The sequence below is a fragment of the Capra hircus genome, chromosome 5 (assembly GCF_001704415.2).
Source record: "Capra hircus breed San Clemente chromosome 5, ASM170441v1, whole genome shotgun sequence".
In the NCBI taxonomy this organism is placed as follows: domain Eukaryota; kingdom Metazoa; phylum Chordata; class Mammalia; order Artiodactyla; family Bovidae; genus Capra; species Capra hircus.
In genome coordinates this window covers 111,997,964-112,018,869 of record NC_030812.1, presented here as the reverse complement: position 1 = coordinate 112,018,869, position 20,906 = coordinate 111,997,964, and the positions used below count along the sequence as shown (strand labels likewise).

General features: G+C 49.1%; 3 protein-coding genes across 9 annotated transcripts; 1 reads left to right on the top strand and 2 right to left on the bottom strand.

The window, feature by feature from the left end:
* On the top strand, positions 829-10,735 carry NDUFA6 (NADH:ubiquinone oxidoreductase subunit A6). The gene is made up of 3 exons (XM_005681127.3): positions 829-1,046; positions 9,713-9,828; positions 10,530-10,735. Exons 1-3 carry the CDS (start codon positions 908-910, stop codon positions 10,659-10,661), a joined length of 387 nt encoding a protein of 128 aa, XP_005681184.1. The 5' UTR covers positions 829-907; the 3' UTR covers positions 10,662-10,735.
* Positions 11,771-15,254, bottom strand: SMDT1 (single-pass membrane protein with aspartate rich tail 1). The gene is made up of 3 exons (XM_005681129.2): positions 14,907-15,254; positions 13,308-13,448; positions 11,771-12,022 (listed from the first exon to the last, which is right to left on the bottom strand). Exons 1-2 carry the CDS (start codon positions 15,090-15,092, stop codon positions 13,311-13,313), a joined length of 324 nt encoding a protein of 107 aa, XP_005681186.1. The 5' UTR covers positions 15,093-15,254; the 3' UTR covers positions 11,771-12,022; positions 13,308-13,310.
* FAM109B (family with sequence similarity 109 member B) lies at positions 11,772-20,614 on the bottom strand. Of its 7 annotated transcripts, none has more exons than XM_018048834.1 (5): positions 20,407-20,614; positions 18,878-18,961; positions 14,907-17,845; positions 13,308-13,448; positions 11,772-12,022 (listed from the first exon to the last, which is right to left on the bottom strand). In XM_018048834.1, the coding sequence occupies exon 3, from the start codon at positions 17,838-17,840 to the stop codon at positions 17,052-17,054; it is 789 nt and encodes a 262-aa protein (XP_017904323.1). In that variant the 5' UTR covers positions 17,841-17,845; positions 18,878-18,961; positions 20,407-20,614; the 3' UTR covers positions 11,772-12,022; positions 13,308-13,448; positions 14,907-17,051. The 7 variants fall into 7 exon arrangements, with proteins under 7 accessions (XP_017904323.1, XP_017904329.1, XP_017904326.1 ...); XM_018048840.1 differs by having other exon boundaries at positions 14,978-17,845; XM_018048837.1 differs by having other exon boundaries at positions 20,513-20,614.

The window sequence follows — 20,906 nt, the reverse complement described above, 5'->3', positions numbered from 1 at the left end:
CCTGACATTCAGAGATAGCCTCAGTAGACAAATGTCAGGAAAGGGGCTTCCCCAGCAGTCCAGTGGTTAAGACTTTAAGCTTCCACTATAGGGGCCATTGGTCGGGGAACTGAGACCCCACTGCCACGCAGGGGTGGCTGAAAACTAAATAAATAAATAATAGAAAAATACCAGGAAAAAGAGAGGTACCCAGAATGGACGACCCAAGGTTCCTTCCAGCTCCAAAATTCTGGGCTGTTTTCACAGAATTTCATCCAGAGTTTGGGATGAAAACGTCCCCATCTAAAATGGGAACAGATGATATAAGCTACCTCCCTGGGCTGGGGAGAAGCACAAAGAAGCTCATGGCCAGGAGAGCGCGTGCACTTCTATACTGAGCTTCGAAAGAGTTGGCTTAAAGGTGGGGAAAAACAGCTGCAGAAAATCTGCAGAGGGGCCAGGCCGACGACACAGCAGCCCAGGCGCCATTATCTACCTCAGGAGGGCCCGTGACCCGAGCGTGGCGAGCTGATATAGAAGCTCCACGAAGCGCGCGCCGATGTACGTTACCACACCAGCGCCCGGAGCGGCTCGCGGGCGTGATGCAGTGGACGCCGGTCAGCAGGCTCGGGCACTGCCGCCAGTCTGGGCCTGAGCGCCCCCTGTCAGCGCGGTCGGGCAACAGTTAGGACGCCCAACGGCAGACCGTACGATTCCGCAGCTGAGCATGCGCAGCCTACACCTGCCTGTCTCCACCCAGAGAGAGCGGTTTCTCCGCCAATCAGAGAGCTCTGTATCCGTTTACCCGCCCACCAGTGGCATTTAGGGGCGGGACTTTAAGTTCTAGCCAATGAGAAAAAAGATTCGTACCTCGGCTGCACTTACAGGTTGAAACCGGGTGGAGCTGGGAAGTGATTTTCTCAGCAAGATGGCGGCGAGTGGACTCCGGCAGGCTGCTGTTGCAGCCGGTACCTCGGTGAAGCCCATTTTCAGTCGGGACATGAACGAGGCCAAGCGGAGGGTGCGCGAGCTCTACCGCGCCTGGTATCGGGAGGTACCGAACACTGGTGAGAGGCAGCGGCTCACGCGGGGCCCGGGAGGCAGCCGCCCAAGGTCGCAGCCGTCCCGGCCTCCCATTTCTGCCGGGCCGAGCTGAGGTCACCAACTTGAGCAGAGGTGATTCCGAGCGCTTCAGGCGAGTAGGGTCACACGAGCCTTGGTGGACCTGACCTGGCGGCTGCGCGGGGGCCATACCAGCCGTGCTGTGTGTCGGAACCGCGTTTCTAGGAGCCCTCGTTGTTTGGCCCCCGAATTCTTCCTGAACCCTTGGGAGGGAGAGCAGGGCCTGTCAGTGACACACTTCGTTTTGTAGATGAAGCAGTCGAGGCACTGAGAGTCGAAGTGATCTGTGCAAGGCCGAGGGCCCGCCCCTGGTGGATCTGGAACCCTACTCGAGTTCCTGAATGTGTTTACAGATTCCCACTAGGTTATATAAACAGAAGGGTTGTGGGGTTTCAGCGACCACCTGGTTCCCACATCGACCGCAAAGAAACAGTACCGGAGAAGGGAAGTGAGTTTCCCAAGGTCATCCAGAAAGATGGTGGTGCCTTTTCCAGTCCCTCCGGTTTAGGTGGCCTCCTTCTGCAGTCTCCCAGGTCTTTTTACCCAGCTCCACAGGCCCCTAATATTCCTTGGGAACTCCTTTCCCTGCCTGCACCAGAACTCCTGTCTTCACTTAGATGTCAGAGAACCAGTCTGTCCTCCTGAAGGACTTAGACATAAGTTCCCTGGGTTCAGAGAGATTTTGTCTTGGCATCTCCATCAGTGCTGCTGCCCAGTGTCCCTGACCAAAGAAAACTTGGGCCAAGTGTCAAGGGCAGTACAAATGTCAGGCACTGTCCATATTTTGTAATTGTCTAATCTGACTTAGGGTGTTTTAGGGCTTCCCTGCTAGCTCTGTCGATAAAGAATCTGCCTACAATGCTGGAGACCAGGGTTCGATCCCTCGGTTGGAAAGATCCCCTGGAGAAGTGTGTTTTAATGGAGGCCGCCACTGGTGGTTTGAGAGGAGACGTGTTTTTAAGTGACCTGAGCACCAGAGCTCTCAGGGCTGCCACTTCCTTGCCTGTGTGTGAGAAGCAGGAGAATGTAGTTATGTGGACTTGCCTCCAAACCCTGGCCCTTACTAGCTGTGTTACCATGAGCAAGCTGTTTCATCTCACTATGCCTCAGTTTCCTCATCTGTAGAATGATAATAGTACCTTCTTCAGAGAGTTGCTCTAATAAGTTTATGCATCTAAAGTACTTGGCATAGGGTCTGACATTTAGACACTCCTTAAATGCTGGCAGCTCCTCTTGTCTTGTTATTGTTACTGTTATTGATAGGGCTTACTTTCCATGCAGAACCCAGTTCTTTACTGTATGAGAGCTGTGTCTGCTCCGCAGTGTCACTGCCCTCAGGCTGACTTTTTAAGAGGTTTTCAAGGATCAGAATTTAAACTTGAAACCCATAGGATACAACGAAGGGAGAAACTTGAGTGGTCCGCGGGTTCAGGGACTACAAATTCACAGACCTCCAGGGAACAGATGGATAAGTATAGGGCAGTGACAGTCGCTAGTGTGTGAGGTGGTGTGTGTATTCAAATGCAGATGTTTAGAAAATAGGTTTGCCTGGCAGAACACTTCGTGGGTACCCAAGAATGTTTTCTTGTTGCAGGGAGGACAGGAGGTGGGGAACAAGACCCAGATGACAGGAAGAATACTTTGCAAAGGGTAAAACATCAATGGCTGAACTGAGGCTAGAACCCAGGTATTCAGTTAATTCAGAACCAACACCCTCCAAGACTGTCCCTCAAATACTGTTTGAGAAGATAAGCCCAGAGTCAGGAGGGTCCTGAGAAGAGGAGGAGAAACCAGGGGATTATAGGAGCCTGTAGAGCAGGGGAGATTCCATGTAGTGGGGCTCAAGGGGGTGCAGTATCTTTGTGCGGAGGATCAATAATCTGCAGCTTGTTTGCTCAGGCCTGTGTATGCTGGTGTCATGATATCCACCACAAGATTTCAGCTGAGGATCCAAACTAAAGATGGGGAATAAGTAAAAGTATTGATAATAACTAACATTCATTCATATCTAACATTCATCATTGTAATTATTATGTTCAGTTCAGTCGCTCAGTTGTATTCAACTCTTTGCAACCCCATGGACTGCAGCACGCCAGGCTTCCCTGTCCATCACCAACTCCTGGAGCTTACTCAAACTCATGTCTATTGAGTCAGTAATGCCATCCAACCATCTCATCCTCTGTTGTTCCCTTCTCCTCCTGCCTTCATCTTTCCCAGCATCAGGGTCTTTTCTAGTGAGTCAGTTCTTCGCATCAGGTGGGCAAAGTACTGGAGTTTCAGCTTCAGCATCAGTCCAATGAATATTCAGGACTGATTTCCTTTAAGATAGACTGGTTGGATTTCTTTGCAGTCCAAGGGACTTTCAAGAGTCTTCTCTAACACCACAGTTCAAAAGCATCAATTCTTCGGTGCTCAGCTTTCTTTATAGTCCAAATCTCACATCCATACATGACAACTGGAAAAACCAGAGCTTTAACTAGACAGACCTTAGTCGGCAATGTCTCTGCTTTTTAATATGCCGTCTAGGTTGCTCATAGCTTTCCTTCCAAGGAGCAAGCATCTTAATTTCATGGCTGCAGTCACCATCTGTAGTGATTTTGGAGACCAAAAAAATAAAGTCTGACACTGTTTCCATTGTTTACCCATCTATTTGCCATAAAGTGATGGGACCAGATGCTATGATCTTAGTATTCTGAATGTTGAGTTTTAAGCCAACTTTTTCACACTCCTCTTTCACTTTCATCAAGAGGCTATTAAGTTCTTTAATTTCTACCATAAGGGTTGTGTCATCTGCATATCTGAGGTTATTGATATTTCTCCCTGCAATCTTGATTCCAACTTGTGCTTCATCCAGCCTGGCATTTCTCATGATATAGTCTGCATATAAGTTAAATAAGCAAGGTGACAATATAGAGCCTTGACATACTCCTTTCTCAATTTGGAATCATTCCGTTATTCCATGTCCAGTTCTAACTGTTGCTTCCTGACCTGCATACAGATTTCTCAAGAGAAATTCCCATCTCTTCAAGAATTTCCAGTTTGTTGTGATCCACAGAGTCAAAGGCTTTGGCACAGTCAGTGAAGCAGAAGGAGATGGTTTTCTGAAATTCTCTTGCTTTTTCTATGATCAAACTGATGTTGGCAATTTGATCTCTGTCTGGTTCCTCTGACTTTTCTAAATCCAGCTTGAAAACCTGGAAATTTTCAGTTCATGTACTGTTGAAGCCTCACTTGGAGAACTTTGAGCATTACTTTACTAGCATGTGAAATGAGTACAGTTGTGCAGTAGTTTGAACATTCTTTGACATTGCCTTTCTTTGGGATTGGAATGAAAACTGGCCTTTTCCAGTCCTGTGGCCACTGCTGAGTTTTCCAAATCTGCTGGCATATTGAGTGCAGCACTTCCACAGCATCATCTTTCAGGATTTGAAATAGCTCAACTGGAATTCCATCACCTCCACTAGCTTTGTTTGTAGTGATGCTTTCTAAGGCCCACTTGACTTCACATTCCAGGATGTCTGGCTCTAGGTGAATGGTCACACCATTGTGGTTTTCTGGGTCGTGAAGATCTTTTTTGTACAGTTCTGTATATTCTTGCCACCTCTTAATATCTTCTGCTTCTGTTAGGTCCCTACCATTTCTGTCCTTTATTGTGCTCATCTTTGCATGAAATGTTCCCTTGGTATATCTGATTTTCTTGAAGAACTCTTTAGTCTTTCGCATTCTATTGTTTTCCTCTGTTTCTTTGCATTGATCACTTAGGAACGCTTTCTTACTTCTCCTTGCTCTTCTTTGGAACTCTGCGTTCAGATGGATATGTCTTTCCTTTTCTTCTTTGCGTTTCACTTCTCTTTTCTCAGCTATTTGTAAGGTCTCTTCAGAAAACCATTTTGCCTTTTTGCATTTCTTCTTCTTGGGGATGGTTTTGATTACCGCCTCCTGTACAATGTTAGGAACCTCCGTCCATAGTTCTTCAGGCACTCTGTCTATCAGATCTAATCCCTTGAATCTATTTGTCACTTCCACTGTATAATCATAAGGGATTTGATTTAGGTCATACCTGAATGGTCTAGTGGTTTTCCCCACTTTCTTCAGTTTAAATCTGAATTTTGCAATAAGGAGTTCATGATGTAAGCCACAGTCAGCTCCCAGTCTTGTTTTGCTGACTGTATAGAGCTTCTCCATCTTGGGCTGCAAAGAATAGAATCAGTATTGACCATATGGTCATGCTCATGTGTAGAGTCTTCTCTTGTGTTGTTGGAAGAGGGTGTTTGCTATGGCCAGTGCATTTTCTTGGCAAAACTCTGTTAGCCTTTGCCCTGCTTCATTTTGTACTCCAAGGCCAAACTTGCCTGTTACTCCAGGTATCTCTTGATTTCCTCCTTTTGCACTCCAGTCCTTGTGATGAAAAGAACATCTTTTTTGGGTGTTAGTTCTAGAAGGTCTTGTAGGTCTTCATAGAACCATTCAACTTCAGCTTCTTTGGCATTAGTGGTTGGGGCATAGACTTGGATAGCTGTGATTTTGAATGGTTTACCTTAGAAATGAACCAAGATCATTCTGTCACTTTTGAGATTGCACAGTTGCCTAATAATTATTATGTTAGTTATTATCAATACTATACTTTTGCTTATTCCCAATCCTTAGTTGGATCCTCAGCTGAAATCCCCAGTGATGCATATCGTGACACCAGTGTACACACTGGCCTGAGCAACATTCTCTGGGGCTTCCCAGCTGGCTCAGTGGTAAAGAATCCGCCTGCCAGTGCAGAGAGATGCAGGAACCCTGGGTCCAGTCCCTGGGTTGGAAGGATGCCCTAGAAGAGGAAATGGCGGCTCACTCCAGTAGTTTTGCTCGGGGAATTCCATGGACAGAGGGTCCTGGTGGGCTACAGTCTGGGGTCACAAAGATTCGGACACGACTGAGTAACAGAACACACACACACACACACACACACACGAACACACACACACACACACACACAGCATTCATTGAAATGCAAATATATGGCCCGGCACTATGCCAGAGGCCTCATTGTAGTGTGAGTTCCAGTTGTTTCCCTGGCTTACAGATGAGAAAACTGAGGCACGTCAGCTTGTCTCACATCACACCATCAGACCCTGATTGTCAGCTGTGATGCTTAGCTCAGCTCCTGCTGTAGTCTTCCCTGAATCTCACAGGCCCAGTTATGCTGCGCACTTGGAACAGACTGCCATTTGCCTGGGTGGTTGCCTCTGCGTGGAAGCACAGAACCAAACCACCCCAGCTTCCCTCCTGTGAAAAAAATAATACTCGCTGCTTGCTGGTTACAGTGTAACAAGAGAATTTCTATAGAAACTATTCATTTAAATTTCTATTTTATTGGGTACTTCTTGTACTTCAGGGTCAGGACTAGATACCTAGAGAGATAGAAAAGTGATGAAAACACAACCCTGCCTTCAAGAGTCTTATGGTCTAGTCAGGAAAGTAGGCATATAACCAGATCATTAAAACTCCAAATATAATAGAGGTATGGGAAATAAGTGCTGAAATTTTCGACAGTTAGCCCTGTATCAGTACTTTACTGTTGGTAAGATGTTGTCACTTGATTTTTACCACATTCCTGTAAAGGAGTGAGGTCAGAGGTTATTTTCTCTCCTCTGTTTTAGGTGAGGAAACAGATGAGGAGGTTGTACCCCAGCCAAGGTCATAGTTCATGATGGTGTGGAGACCTTACCCAGCTCATTTGAGCCCAGATCCCATGCTCTTTCTCATCACACCATGCTACCTTCCCACCTAAGAATCTCCTGGCACTTGGTATAAATGCTCCCAAAATGAAGTGGAGCAAATGACTGAAAACTGTCCCAGTGTCTTCCTTCCTAATGTGTCGAGCCTTCCTGACTCAGAAAAGCCTGAACTAACTTGAAGACACGCACCGTGGAAGTCCCCTTCATCCAGAAGGGGCACTTTCATATCTTCCTTTTGAGCCTCACAGATGTTCTTAAAATTGAAATTAAAATATTTAGGATTCTAAGAGTAAGCCAGGAATCTGTGAGTTGAGAGGGAGCAGCTGGAATTGGTTTCCCCCAGGGCTTCTCGACAGCAGCATCTGTGCCGGGTGGCCCTTGTTGTGGAGACCGCCCTGTGCCTTGTCGGATGTTCAGCAACATGCCTGGCCTCCCACCCAGTGGCGCCATCAGCACTCTTCCCCCTCGCTGTGACCGTCAAAGATGCCTCCAGACGTTGCCAAATGTTCTGGCGGGCAGAATCATCACAGGTTTGATGACCACGGATTTAGACCAAAGAACAGTTCAGCAGACTGTTGCTTAGCTGTTCCTGTTTAGCTTCCCACAGCCTTTCTCAGTGGTGAAGGGGTGTGTTCAGGGGGGTGCGACAGGAGGAGGACAGCTGGGTCAAAGCTATGGCATTTGTCTCCTTAGAAACAAGGATTCTTAACCTGAGAGGATGGGCACTGTGGGGTCCTTGAGCACACTGTAAGCAAAACTTTGCCTTTGTGCCTGTGAACATTTTCCTGAGAAGATTCATACACCCAGTGTGCTGGTGTGTGGTTCTGGAGATTGGGGGATGGGAGTCGGGTGGACACAGCTCCCCTCGTGTGCATAGAAGCACGTTGGTTTTTCCTCCTATTTTGAACTGAATTCTAGTATGAAAATGTAGGAAAGGTAAGCACTGATAGCAGAGGAAGATTCCTCATACTCCTTTCCTTTAAAGAACACAAAATTGTAAATTAAAGAACCAGCTACCTGGATTCTTGGCCTGCGTTTGCCAGGGATCAGTTGTCCGACTTCAGGCAAGCCCCCACAGTGCTCCAGTGGTAAGATTCCAACGTTCAGGATCCATGTTAGTCTGCATTAATTTGTGTCTCTGTCTTCCTGTCTCTTTGTTGGCCCCTTTCTAAAATTCCTAATGTGATACTGTGGTGTGTTTTGGCTGTGCTGGGTCTTCGTGGCTGCTCACGGGCTTTCTCTAGTTGCCGTGGGAGAGCTGAGGCTACTCTTGGTTGTGGCGTGGGCTTCTCTTAGCCCGGAAGCATGGGCCCGAGGCACGTGGGCTCAATAGTTGTGGTGCAGGGGCTCAGTTGCTCCAGCGCGTGGGATCTTCCCGAAGCAGGGATCGAACCTGTGTCCCCTTCATTGGCAGGCGGATTCTTAACCACTGGACCACCAGGAAAGCCCCTGCCATTTTCAGTGCCGTGAATACTCCCCCCACGGTTGACTTTAGGCTCTGAGTGAAGTCGCTGACGGCACATTTGGGAAGAGCTGCGTATAACTGGCTCATCATGGCAGGCTGCTCCAGCACTCCACTGGAGACTTTCTTTCTCATGTGATCTTCTATTCTCTGTTAACACTTCCCTGTAAAGCTGGGATGCAGTTTCTCCTGTTAGATTCTGCTTTTGCTTATTCTTTGGTTGAGTCAGCCTGGCATGGTCTTTCCCTCAGCAGCAGCTTTATTTTTCTATTGCTGTCACTAAGCTACCTGTATAATTAAAGATTCACACTTTGTTGTTGGTTAATTCGGTCACAAGATGGCCCTCCTGGTTTTCAGAGCTGGCTGTGATAGCTCCATAGACTAGAGTGGACCTGTCACAGGAATGGCCATACCGCAGGGTATTCTCACCAGTGAGCCCGCTGGTCTCAACCACAGTGCTCATTCTAGCCCATGAGCCTGGTTATGCTGTCCGCTTAGCCTCATGTTCCCCCTTCTCCCCTCATCCCATCTACCTACCGTACAAGGCTCCATTCATGTCCTTGTCATCAGCAAATCCACTGAAGGCCAACTGCCAGAAAATGAGAATAAAATGACTAAAACCTAATTTTCAAAGACATATATGCTTTGTCGGACTCCCAGGTCACTGAGTCTGTCCCACTGTTTTAGCACTTAATCAGGGATTACTGAATATTGTGACTTTTTCAGTATTTGCACTGGTGGGTTTAAGACCTAGAAAGCAGGAGCTGTTACATCTTACACTTCCCTCTCCTTCCCCCTGGTAAACCTAATATGGTAGTAACTGCCTGCTGGAGTGACACCTTTCCCTACCTGCACACTCAGCAGTCTCCCTCGGCTCTTAAGTTTGCATGGTACACAAACCTACACCATATCGTTGTATGTTAATGTCAGCCCTGCATTTCTTGCCAGTTTTTCTTTGTAATAATAATGCTGACGTTTATTGAGAGCTTATTCCATGCCAGGCACTGGCCTGAGCATCTTTCCTTCTCTCAGAATCCTCACAGCCGCTCTGGAGTTAATATGTGCTGCTCTCCTCATTTCACCAGCAAATAAATACCCTCAGGCAGAGAGAAGTTAACGTATACAGAATCATAGAGCTGATAGACGACAAAGCTGGGATTTGAACCCAGGTTATTCATATTCTTGAGCTGTGCTATGCTGCCTCTTCAAATGCAGTGGGCTTGTTTCCCCAAACAAAACTTAAGTTCCTGAGATAGCACCATATCTCACGCTTCTTCACATCCTCAAGTAGCTCACTTAGGGTCAGGCTAATATTTGGTGAATGGAGTGAATGGGCAACCTGTGTATTCAGTGAGTGACACTGACTCAGTGTTTTAAAAGCACATTTTAACCATCTCTACCCTGAATGGTGTTTTCTCTCTAGTGCATTTATTCCAGCTAGACATCTCTGTGAAACAGGGACGGGATAAAGTCCGGGAAATGTTTAAGAAGAATGCGCACGTCACAGACCCCAGGGTGGTTGATCTTCTGGTAATTAAGGTAACTGACGCTCCCTGACTGATTTAAAAGAGGAATCATCTTGTCCAGAGCTTTCCAGATGGCTATTTTATCTCCAAGTTTAAAAGCAACAACTGGGTCAGCAACTGTTACCTAGTGTTTCAAAGGAACAGTTGTTTGGAGGTTCTCACCTGGTTAAATAGATTATAAGATTATTCAAGGGAAAATTCACTGGGGTTTGCATTTTAAAACTAAAAAAAGAGGGAAGTTTGAATTCTTCTTGAACCTCATCCATGCAAGTTACCGCTTCACCACATTGCCAGTTTACAGCCAGAAGAGGCCAGTTGGCCGAGTAAGTGGAGTCAGATCGTGGGCTTAATTCTGTCTCTCTGGTCTGTCTCACTAGCATCAGTGGCAGCTTCAGCATGGGCCAGTAACGTGGAAAGAACGGTACATGTTAAGCCAGTCAGGTTAGGCAGTCATGGGGCACAGGCCTGATGGCCGAAAGCTATCCCCATGGAACCAGTCAGCCAGAGGGTTAAAAATATATATATTTAACAGGCCTCAGAGATTATTTAGTCCACCACCTCATTTTCCAGATGCAGAAACTATGGTCTGGACAGGGCATATTACTTGCCCAAGGTCACTCAAAAAGTCAGTGCTAGATGATCTAACCCTGGCCTCCAGTGTTGTTCCTTCCACCCAGCCACTCTTGACTGAGGCCTGTCCCCTCACTTGTACAGGGAAAGATGGAACTGGAAGAGACAATCAACGTGTGGAAGCAGCGGACACATGTTATGCGGTTTTTCCACGAAACAGAAGCACCAAGGCCGAAGGATTTCCTGTCCAAGTTCTATGTTGGGCACGACCCGTGAAATCACTCAATGGAAAAGGTGCATGTTGCTATTTAAATATTTTAAAGCAAAAATAAACTCAATATATGACAGTCGTTTCAGGATATTCCATTGGTTTCCCAGTGGGAAGCTGTACTGCAGTCTCTCACTTTTTGTCTGAACAAGTTGGGTCCGGTATACACACCACCTGTTCTTTCCCTTTTCCTGAAGTGTGGTGTTTCCAGTAAATTAGATTCTCTTTTCTCCGAGCCTTGCATGTCGGTAAACAAAAGGAAGAGGCCATCTGCTCAGAAACTGTCATTCTGGGTATGGTGCTGGATGGCTTCGTTAACTTCGCTATTTCTACAGCCACCAGGAGTGGATAGCTTGGTGTAATGCCACAGATTGTCCAAAATTAACCAGCTCTTACTATTGGAAAGGGTTAGAGCAGCACCAAGAGGCTGAGAGGTGGAGCTGACAAGCTGGGCTATTTTTCCCTGGATTCTGAAGAAAATGTCTGCTCAGCAGGCTAGCCCTCTATTTGCAACAGTGCTGGTCCTTAAAATGCAGTTAACTTCCTTCTCAGGCATTCTGCTAGAGACACAGCTGTTCAGTGCACACACAGAACAGAAATATTCCCTTTGTGAATTGAGGTGTAGCTCAAGTGACAAGAATACATTTTGACCCCACTGAAAGAACTGTTTGCTCTGGACAGTGGTGGTCTCTTCCATCCCTGGACAGTCTAAATGCTGGAGAAGGGGCTTCAGTATCTGTAGGTACAGTCACCCTGAGGAGTCCCAAATTTTTCAGCACCAACAACCCCTTTATTATTTTTTCAGCTAAGGAACCCACCTTTTGCTAAAAAGTGGTTATTTCTCAAGGACTTATTTAAACACTCAAAGCTGCTTCTGACTGTATGTGATAGCTAGCCAGTGTTACTCAACACAAAAGCTTCAGCCTTTAGTTACCCGGTGCAGCTGTTAGGCTTTGGTAAATAATGAAAATTTGTCCCGGGTTCCCCAAATTCCTCTGTGGATCCACAGGGGCCTGAAGACCCTGGGTTGTAAATCAAAGACCTATTTGTTCAGCAGATAAGAGATAGGACGGCAGGGGCAAGAAACTGCAGCTACAGCCAACTCGAGAGACTTCAGCCATCTTCACACAGAGCTGATGTTTATTTTGTTTTTTCATAATCTGATTATGCTCAGTGGACAGCACATCTCCAGGAACCTCCCAGAGCCTGGGGATTTGGGCTGTGGTCACAGACCATGCAGGGGTCTTCACTGGGACTGGGAGGCTGAGGGCTTTCCCCGGGCCCATCTATGGATGGGAAAGGAGGAGAGGCTGCAAGCATCACCATTTCTTAAGTTAGGGCTTTCTCCTTTCTGTCCTTCCTCCAGGCCCTGCAAAAAAGGAAAGCAGCAATGAACTGGCTGACAGAACAGACCTCTAACCATATACTGAAAGAGAATTCCACAGAGGCTCTACCAAATATGGCAGGAGAAAGGCAGCTTTGAGTACATTCAGTTATTCATTCATATATTTACATTCACCAGACCCGGCACTGGGGCCCTAAAGATATTAAAAAAAAAAAAAGTTCCCTGCACCAAGAATGTAGTCGAGTGGAGTTTAGGGTATATCTTAAGAGTATAATACTGAATACCACAAGAGGTACTGATCAGTAAGGGGGGCAGAGCAGTCACTTTCAAGTGGAGGGATGAGGAAAGATACCTTCATCAAAGATAATGAAGAACTGGTAGAAACAGCACAGTGGGAAATAGCCTTTCAGTCAGGAGGAACAATGGGCTACTACTGCCTGGGAGTGGGGAAGAGGGGGCGGAATTCAAGAAATAGTGAATAACCGGGGATAGGTATGTGGAAGCTAATAGGAAGTTAAGGCTGGAATAACAGGTGTAACCAGATCATGCCAAGCCTTAAAAACCAGACCAAAGAGTCAGGAGGGTACTTATTTACATAGGGCACTGGAAGTCAACACAAGAAAGCTGAATGGATCTGGCCCTGGGGAAAGGTTTGTGAGCAGTGTGTGAGCCAGGCTGCAGTGCCTGTGTACAGACTACTGGTAACTGGAGCTCACTGACAAGGGCCTGTAGTTTCTAAATTTCAATGTGGAGCTGGTGAAATGAAGCTGTGATGGGTGTGTAAGGCATATTAAATTATCTACAAAGTTTGTGGGTTGAGAGAATTGAGGGTACACAAAGGGCAAATGAGCTTCCCTAGTGACAAACTGCAAAGAATCTCCTGCAATGCAGGAGACCAGCGTTCAATCCCTGGGTCAGAAGGGAAGATCCCGTGGAGAAGGGAATGGCTACCCACTTCAGTATTCTTGCCTGGAGAATTCCATGGACAGAGGAACCTTGAGGGCTACAGTTCATCAGGGTCACAAAGAAATCAGACACAACTGAGCGACTACCACTTTCAAAAGGCAAACAGAAAAGGGTGGTTGGGATTCAAGCTGGTTAGAAGAGATCCCAGTGAATTTGTAAGTCGATAAGATAATTTCCTTCATCCAACATAGAGAAAAGGTGACATAAAAGACATTAGTCAGCAAGTGTGTCAATTCATTAAAAGTCTGTGCTCCTGCTTGGAGTGTCCAAACCACATCACAGTTCCGATGCTCCACCGCACTTCGGGCTCCTGGTCCACGTGTGGGGGAGAAGCAAACCTTACCTGTCAGTCGTCATCGTCGTCGTCCTCTGGAACAAAAATGTCATGTTCCTCAAGTAGAGCAGCAAAGTTCTTGCTAATGAGTGTCCCAACATAGAGAAAGGGGATCACAATGGAGAACACGCGGAGAAGGCCAAAGGACATCTGCAGAGAGTCAAGAGTGTTGGCTGTGAGCGCCAGGGCCCACTGGCAAGACCACAGAGGGCCTGGCCCTCTCAGGGGCATTCCCTCCTGTGGACCTCAGATTTATCATAAGCAACTTGATTTTAAAGTCCTTGGAAAAATTTGGAGCAAGAAAAATGATTAGAAGAAAAGATAAAGTGATTCTATGGCCATCAAACTGTCTACCAGAAAGAAAAAGACAAGGCACTCTTCCAGACATCTAAAAATTAGGGCACTAGCTATTAATTACTTGCAGATGCTTTTAAACAAGTGAGAAAGTACTAGGAGGTGGACTAGGGAAATAATAGTTCAGTTCTGCTTGAGTTAAGTCACTAAATACATGCAAACGGATTACAAAATTATGAACATGTACACTTAAGAGAGATTCTATACAGTTCTTTAACTGGTTCCCTGGTGCCTGACAAATTTGACTTCACTATATTACATTTTAGAAACAGGTGTATTTTGAAAATTGATTATGTCGTTATAGTAAAAGAATTTAAACAGACTTGGGAAGTTCCAATAAAATCTCAACAGTTCCTCTCATTATTTCCTTACAGGGCTTCCCCCCGCAAAAAAAAATGTTCTTCAATCGTGCCTCTTTAAAGGCAGCTTTCCCCTAACATGGGGCCTGTTTCTTGCTGTGAAACAGGCTTGAACTCATTCTGTGTAAGCTTGGGTCGGCCAAAATAGCTTTAAAGTAATTTGTTTTTGTTTTGTAACTCACACAGCCCTGGAATTTAAAAAAAAAAAAATCCTTGTATAAGGGATTGTTCTTATTTTACTGAAAAAACTCCAAGGGTACTGAGGGCATGTAATAACACTCAGTAATGGGAAAACAGGATCTGGTGGGACCTGTACCAACAGGAAGTCTGAATTTCAGAACCTAACTCAGCTGTTAGCTTTGCACACTGGCTTCACTACTCTGGCCCCTCATTTTTCACTTGTAAAAACAGATTGTAATAATTTCCTGCACACCTAGTCACATGAATTAAATACTAGGTCCAAACACAAAATGATAAGGTCTGTCCCAGGAACCGTTTATTTACGAATTCGTTTTTCATCCCATCAACTACGAAGTAGAGACGTAACAAAACTTGTCTGTACTGTATGCATAAAGCCGAGTCTTTTGGCTCCAAAGAGCCAGGGCACTGCGCTCCTCTGGATGAACTAGTGCAAAGTGCCACCTTTCTCCGCTCGTGACCCCCATCTTCTGTCTCCCTGTACCCGGCTCAATAACGACCACTAACTCAACCAGCCACTTCCTCCCACTTGTCAAAACTAGCAGTGCATCAGCGCAAAACTTTGTCCTTGATACGGCTTCCGGTCTAAGGCAGTCGTTCGACTGGCCTTTGCTCCTGTCGATCAGCGTCAACCTGCACACACTCCCCACAATGATTGGCCTCGGCCCCTTCGCCCCGCCTCCAGGCAGACACTCACTTTCACCGGTTTGGGCAAAATGGCGCCGCTGCGAGTAACGATGACCGACCTCGTCGGTACCAGACTCTGACCTGAGCAGCTCCGTCCGGCGGAGACATCACCACCTTTCCTCAGGCTCAGCCCGCTTCGGGAAGCCCCAGATCCGACGCGTACCAACGCCAGCCATCGAGCCGCTCCTGACGCCATCTCCCAGCTCCGCCCCTAGTCCGGGCCCCAGTACCCCACTGCCCGGCCCCAGTGACACCCTCAGGAAGAACGCCGCCCAAGCCTCGCGAGTCTGTAGATAGCAAACGAGAGGTCCGGCTCACAGACTTGCGCAGTGTGCCTAGTTCCTGCTGCGGCACATGGTGACGTCACGAGGATGACGCCAAGGCCCGGGTATACCCCTCATTCCAGGCTTGGTGGGTGGGACCATCTGACTGGGGTTGTTCTTGTGAAACTTGCAGATTTCTGTTATTGTTCCCGCACCCAGGACAACCAGGGCTTGGCCGAGCAGGGAGTTACTGAAATGAAAGACCAGTTTAATTGAACTTCAAACTGTCGTATTTTTTAAACACTTAAAAAATACAGTTCAAATTTATTACTTGTGCTACTGAAATGATTTTGGAAATTTATTTCATGCCACGGTATATGTTATGTACAACGAAATGGAAAATATATCTGAAAAGGGGGAATATATATCTGAAAAGGGGGGGATGGGGGCTTTCACACAAACTGCTAAAAAGGAACCAATACAAGTAATAAACATGGTGTTTTAATCGTATAAAAAGCACTGTAACAATAAATATAACCAAAAACCCTATAATATCTGCGTATAAAACAAGAGATACAGGCTGTGGGGCTCCCAAACAGGGCTAGGAAGGTAGCCCCTCTTCTTAGGAAACAAACCTAGCTTCCTTGGAGCAGGTCCTGGACCCTGGGCAGCATCGCAGCCTCCTGGACTGAAAGAGGCTCTTAAGCTGAAGACTCTAGGCCTAGTTGGCCCCTCGTCAGGTCTCATAAAACCCCAGTGAGGGAAAGAGGCTAAGGGAGAGATTGTGTATACTGGACCAGGCTCTGAATCTTCCGTCCAGCTGCTGCTACCAGAATCCTTAGGATGCCAGGCTGATCGGCCACTGGCCCTGTCTACCCAGTCACTTTGCCTCTCAGAACAACTGGTAAAGAAAATGCTTGGCACCATGTTGGTGACAGCAGAAACCAGAGGGTCTTGGCAGATACATGCTGGGTAATAAGAAAGACTGAAGGAGTTCCTAGGGGTTTCTGGATCGGGAATACCTTTAGGGACCCAGTCAAGAGAGAAGAGTTGATCACAGGGTGCCAGGAATCCTATGTCCAAGCTCCTAAAATGCCCAGGACTGAAATTCAAAGTCACTGACTTTCCCAGGGAGCCCACTTCAGCTTCCCACTTGGCAGTTGAGGACAGAGTTTCTGCTAACAGAAAAGCTACTGGCCCCTCCTGGGGCAGTGACCAGCACCATCTGCTGACAGGGCAGCCAGGGAAAGAAGAGGGGCCCTAACACTTTCTAATCAGGATAAATCCCTCTTTACTAGCTAAAGGCCCTCTCTCTCCAAAGGGCCCTGTCTTCATTGCAGGATAGGGGTCCCATGTTCAAACTTCTCACCACTCAGGAGGAGCCAGGCCCCAGAAACCCCTGTGACACAGTAAATCCACTTTTTCTGACAGTGTCAGTCCCTCAAGCCAACACTGCAGGCAACTTCGGGTATTTACACAAGATTCCCCATGTTGGAAACTGTAGAATCGTACAGGTGAAGGCGGAGTGACCTGTGGTCATGTGATATTACCCACTTCATTAAATCCCCTGAGAGAGGGACAGTCCAGCACAGTCAGCAGACCTGAGTCTTGCCTTGTGACTGCTGAGCAAGCCACCTCTCCTCTCTGGGCCTCAGGAAATAAATGGGTTGAAAGTTAATGATTTCGCAGTTCCCTCTAGGTATGAAGGTGGACTTGGAACCTGGGGGAAAAACCTAAAAAAGCAGGAAGGAAAGTGCTCACTTCAAAAGCAACTTCAGAAACCCGTTAAAAAAAAAAAAAAAAAAGAACCTGTAAAACCTTAAACTGCTGAAAAAGCACTGGCCCTGGCGTCCTGACCAGCAGGACAAGGGCTGAACCCGAAGGGCCCAGGCTCAGGGTCTGTCCTGGTCCTTGCATTCTGGCTGGTTCTCCTGGGCCCTCTGCAGCCAGGCCCGCCTCAGCTCCATAATCTCCCGGCCGTACCACTCATGCAGGGTAGAGAAGCAGGAGGTCTCAGGGGACACGGGGCTCTGCCCCCTGCCTAGGAGAAGGCTGGCAGGGCCCTGCAGCTCCCACTCGGCCAAGCCCCGCCCTGCTGGCCGGCTGCCCACTTCTTCCACCAAGCCCATTGGGCTGCAGTCTCTGGAGAGGGAGTGGCCGTTCTCCAGGCCAGGAGACCAGCGGTCAGGAGCCTGGGGCTTGCAGCGGCTGGAAACGGCCTTCCAGGATGAGCGGCGGTGCAGGTCCAGGCTGTGGCGGGCTTCACGCAACTGGCTCTCCAGCTCTCGCACCACCAGGCGCATGTAGCCAAAGCTGGCCCGGGACAGCGCCTTCACCCAGGCCTCCTGGGCCGCCGGCCCATCTGCCGCGAGCAAGTGTGGGCGCACCCCAGGAGCGTCGAAGCGGATGGCAAAGGCAAACTCTTCAGGCACTGGAGCCTCGGCCAGCTCCACCGTGCAGCCCTCCAGCACCACGAGGCTCAGAGGCGCCCGGCCCTCTCGACTCTCAAAGGAGAACAGCAGGTTGCCCTTGAGGACAAACCAGCACCTTCGGCCAGCGCCACTGGGGGTGGGTGGCATCCCTGCGCCTCCCCAGGTGCGCAGGAAGCCTGTGTGGTCTGCCGGGGAGTCGCTCAGTGCATAGTGGGCCACACTCCTCTCATTCAACTTCATGGCTCCCATGAGAACTGTGAGATGACAGAGGCAAACAGCGATCAGAGAGGGAGGTGGTGCTTGCACCCCGTGGGAAAAAGAGTCCTGGCTCTGGAGGAGACCTGGGCCCCAGCCCGGTGGCCTCTTCTTACTTTCTGTGCCCTGAGGTTCTCAGTGTCTCCATCTGTGAAGTGGGCTAGTCTCCCTGCCTTTGTTCTCAAAGGGTTGTGAGGATCATGCAAAAACAAACAAACAAACAAACACTTGGTTATCAGAGGACTCAGAGAAAAGGAAAATGTCGTTTGGGTCAGACCAGGAAGTATGGCAGGGCTGTGAACAGCTTTTTAAAACCCAAAGGAAAAGGCATCAGCTGGGCTGAAATGGACTCATAAAAACCAAACTCTTAAAAACCACTTTGCTTACATCACCCCCTAATCTGAGGGCCCCTTAGCTCCAACCCTGAAGCCAAAATCCAGGGTTTCCATGGGCTCCGTGGGTCCCTGTTGGCTTCTCATTTGATGGCACAGTAGTCCTTTAGCTGCCTGCAGGGCCAGATAGGGCTGCGGTGGGGCAGGCCTGCCTCATTCCTCGATCAGTGTGGGTTCAGATAGGGACCTTCTCAGGAAACAAGTACAAACACAGGGCGTAGTGGAGTAGGATCAACCTCAACTACCAAATGTTGGTGCCCCATATGTGTGTGCTAAGTCACTCCAATTGTGTCCGACTCTTTGTGACTCCATGAACTGTAGCCTGCCAGGCTCCTCCATCCATGAGATTCTCCAGGCAAGAATACTGGAGTGGGTTGCCATTTCCTTCTCCAGGGGATCTTCCCGACCCAGGGATCGAACCCAGGTCTCCCATGTTGCAGGCAGATTCTTTACCATCTGAGCCACCAGGGAAGCCCACACAAGTGGCATATAATCCAACTGTTCTCCTGACTCACAGAAAACTGAGACCAGAACAGTGAAGGTGAACTTCCCAGGATCATGTGGCCAGTGAGAAGCAGAGCTTGGTCTCCTGATTCCCTCACCTCTTTGGGGGGCAAGTCCTGGCAGTGACCCACTTACCCGCAGAGCTCCCTGGGCAGGGGTGGGGGCCTCTCTTGTCTGGCCACACGGCTCAGCCCTTTGACCACGTGGTTTCCAGGACACCTGCAAAAGAATTCAAATACAGTCAATCCATCCTAAAGGATTGGACTTACTCCTACTCAGCCTCCTATTCAGCCTCAGGTCAAATGAAACCACCACCTCCTCCAGGAAGCCTTCCCTGACCCCTGATAATCTACTGCCCTGCCCAAAATACACATACGCACACAGGTCCACCCAGGCCCTGCACCTGGGAGCAATTTAAGGATCTGAGTCCCATCATCCTGATCATCACTCTTTGGACCTCAGCACCCTGCCCTCTAAGGCTAGGTCAGAGTTAAGTACCCACATAGCTTGTTGCTTTTCCCTTTTAGTACTTGCCACATAGTTTATCTGTGGTCTTTAAGTGACCTAATTTGAGAGGCCTGCCCTGATCACTATATGTAAGGTGGTCCTGATCAGGAAGGTGGTCTGATCTAAGGTGACCCAACAGCAGCCTTCATCCCACAATGATCTCCTTTGTGTTTACAGCCCTGTCCGCAGCCACAGAATGTCTAGAACCAACCAACTGGACTTGGTTCCAGTGGAACCTCCCCAATATCCAGCCCTTTGCAGGGCTTGGGGAGGCCCTCAGAAAGTATTTGTTAAAACAACTGAATACAATAGTGGACAAAATAAAGCCCCTCCTTCCTGAAAACTACATTTCCGAGGGGGAGGCACACTGTAAAATTAAAAAAAAAAGGACAAAAATAAATAATAATTAGTGTCTTTTTAAATCAATTAAATAACGTGAAGACCCGTCTTGATAAGGGCTATGGAGAGAAGCAAGCAGGGTCCTGAGATGGGGGCTGGGCCGGTCTCCGTTGGTGGTTGGAGGAGAAGGAAGAGAATAACACAGATGGTTGGTTCCTTGAGCAGTAGCCTCACCTCCCGGCCGTCCAGCACTGGGGCGCGGAGAGGAGATCCGGAGCCGACCTAACTGTCTCCCCTCCCCAGGGAAGGGCGTCTCCTCCCCACCCGCCTCCCCGGTTAACGAGGCCCGCATTGCAACCCCGGCGGGAATCCGCTGCACTGCATTTTTCTAGATTCTTTGTTAGAGGAGCGGCGGGCTGGGGCGTGGGACCCACTGGCCATGGCCACCGCGGGGGGGTGGGGGTGTCTGACCCGCTGTCGCCCAGAAACGGGGTGGCCTCACCGGGAACTCCGCGGCCAGCGCCGCAGACTCTGGGCGCGGCTGCCGCCTTGGTTTCCCCATCGCGCGGGGAGCGGCCCCGCCACGTCCCCGCGGGCCACGCCTTCCCGGGGCCGCCTCCTCCCGAGCCCGCCGGGCCCGCTCTCACCTCCACGCCCCCGAAGCCCAGGAGCGCGGCCCGCGGGCTGGCCCGGGGCCATTTCGACTCCGGACCCGAGGCCTCCGTCCGTCCGGGCCGCTAAACGTGGCCGCGGGAGCCGAGAGACCCCGCCTGGGCGGCTCGAGTTACCGCCCTCACCCCTCCCCGCCCACGACTCACTAGGCCCCGCGATCCACGCCGGGGGGAAACTGAGGCCCGGCCGGCTGTGCCCAGAGTGAGGCCCAGTGCTGGTTGGCGATGGCCGGCCTCGAACCCAGAGTCCCACCTCGGGCCATCCGGGGGGCCTCGGACCATCCGGGGGCCTCGGACCCAGGCCACCTCCCAAGAACTTCGAGACCTTCTCTTTCCCCCTCTCCAGCCCCCCTCTCCCCGCCCGGCCCACTTCTCGCACAGAGCCAAGTCTGGGACGGCCTCGGCCCAGACGCCTCCTCTGGGCGGGCTCCTATCCAGTCCGCGAGGCCCAGCCCAGCTTCCCAGTCACCCAACCCGGCCCCCTGGAGTCGGCTGGATCTCCGCTTCCGGGGTGGGGGGGATTATTCATTTCTGCTCCCTTCACTCCTGCCAGCCTGCAGCCCATCTTCAGTGCCCAGGCTCTGCCTGGGGTCAGTGGACAGCTAGGCCTGCTGTAAAAGGACTCAGGAGTGCACAACCAAAGACGG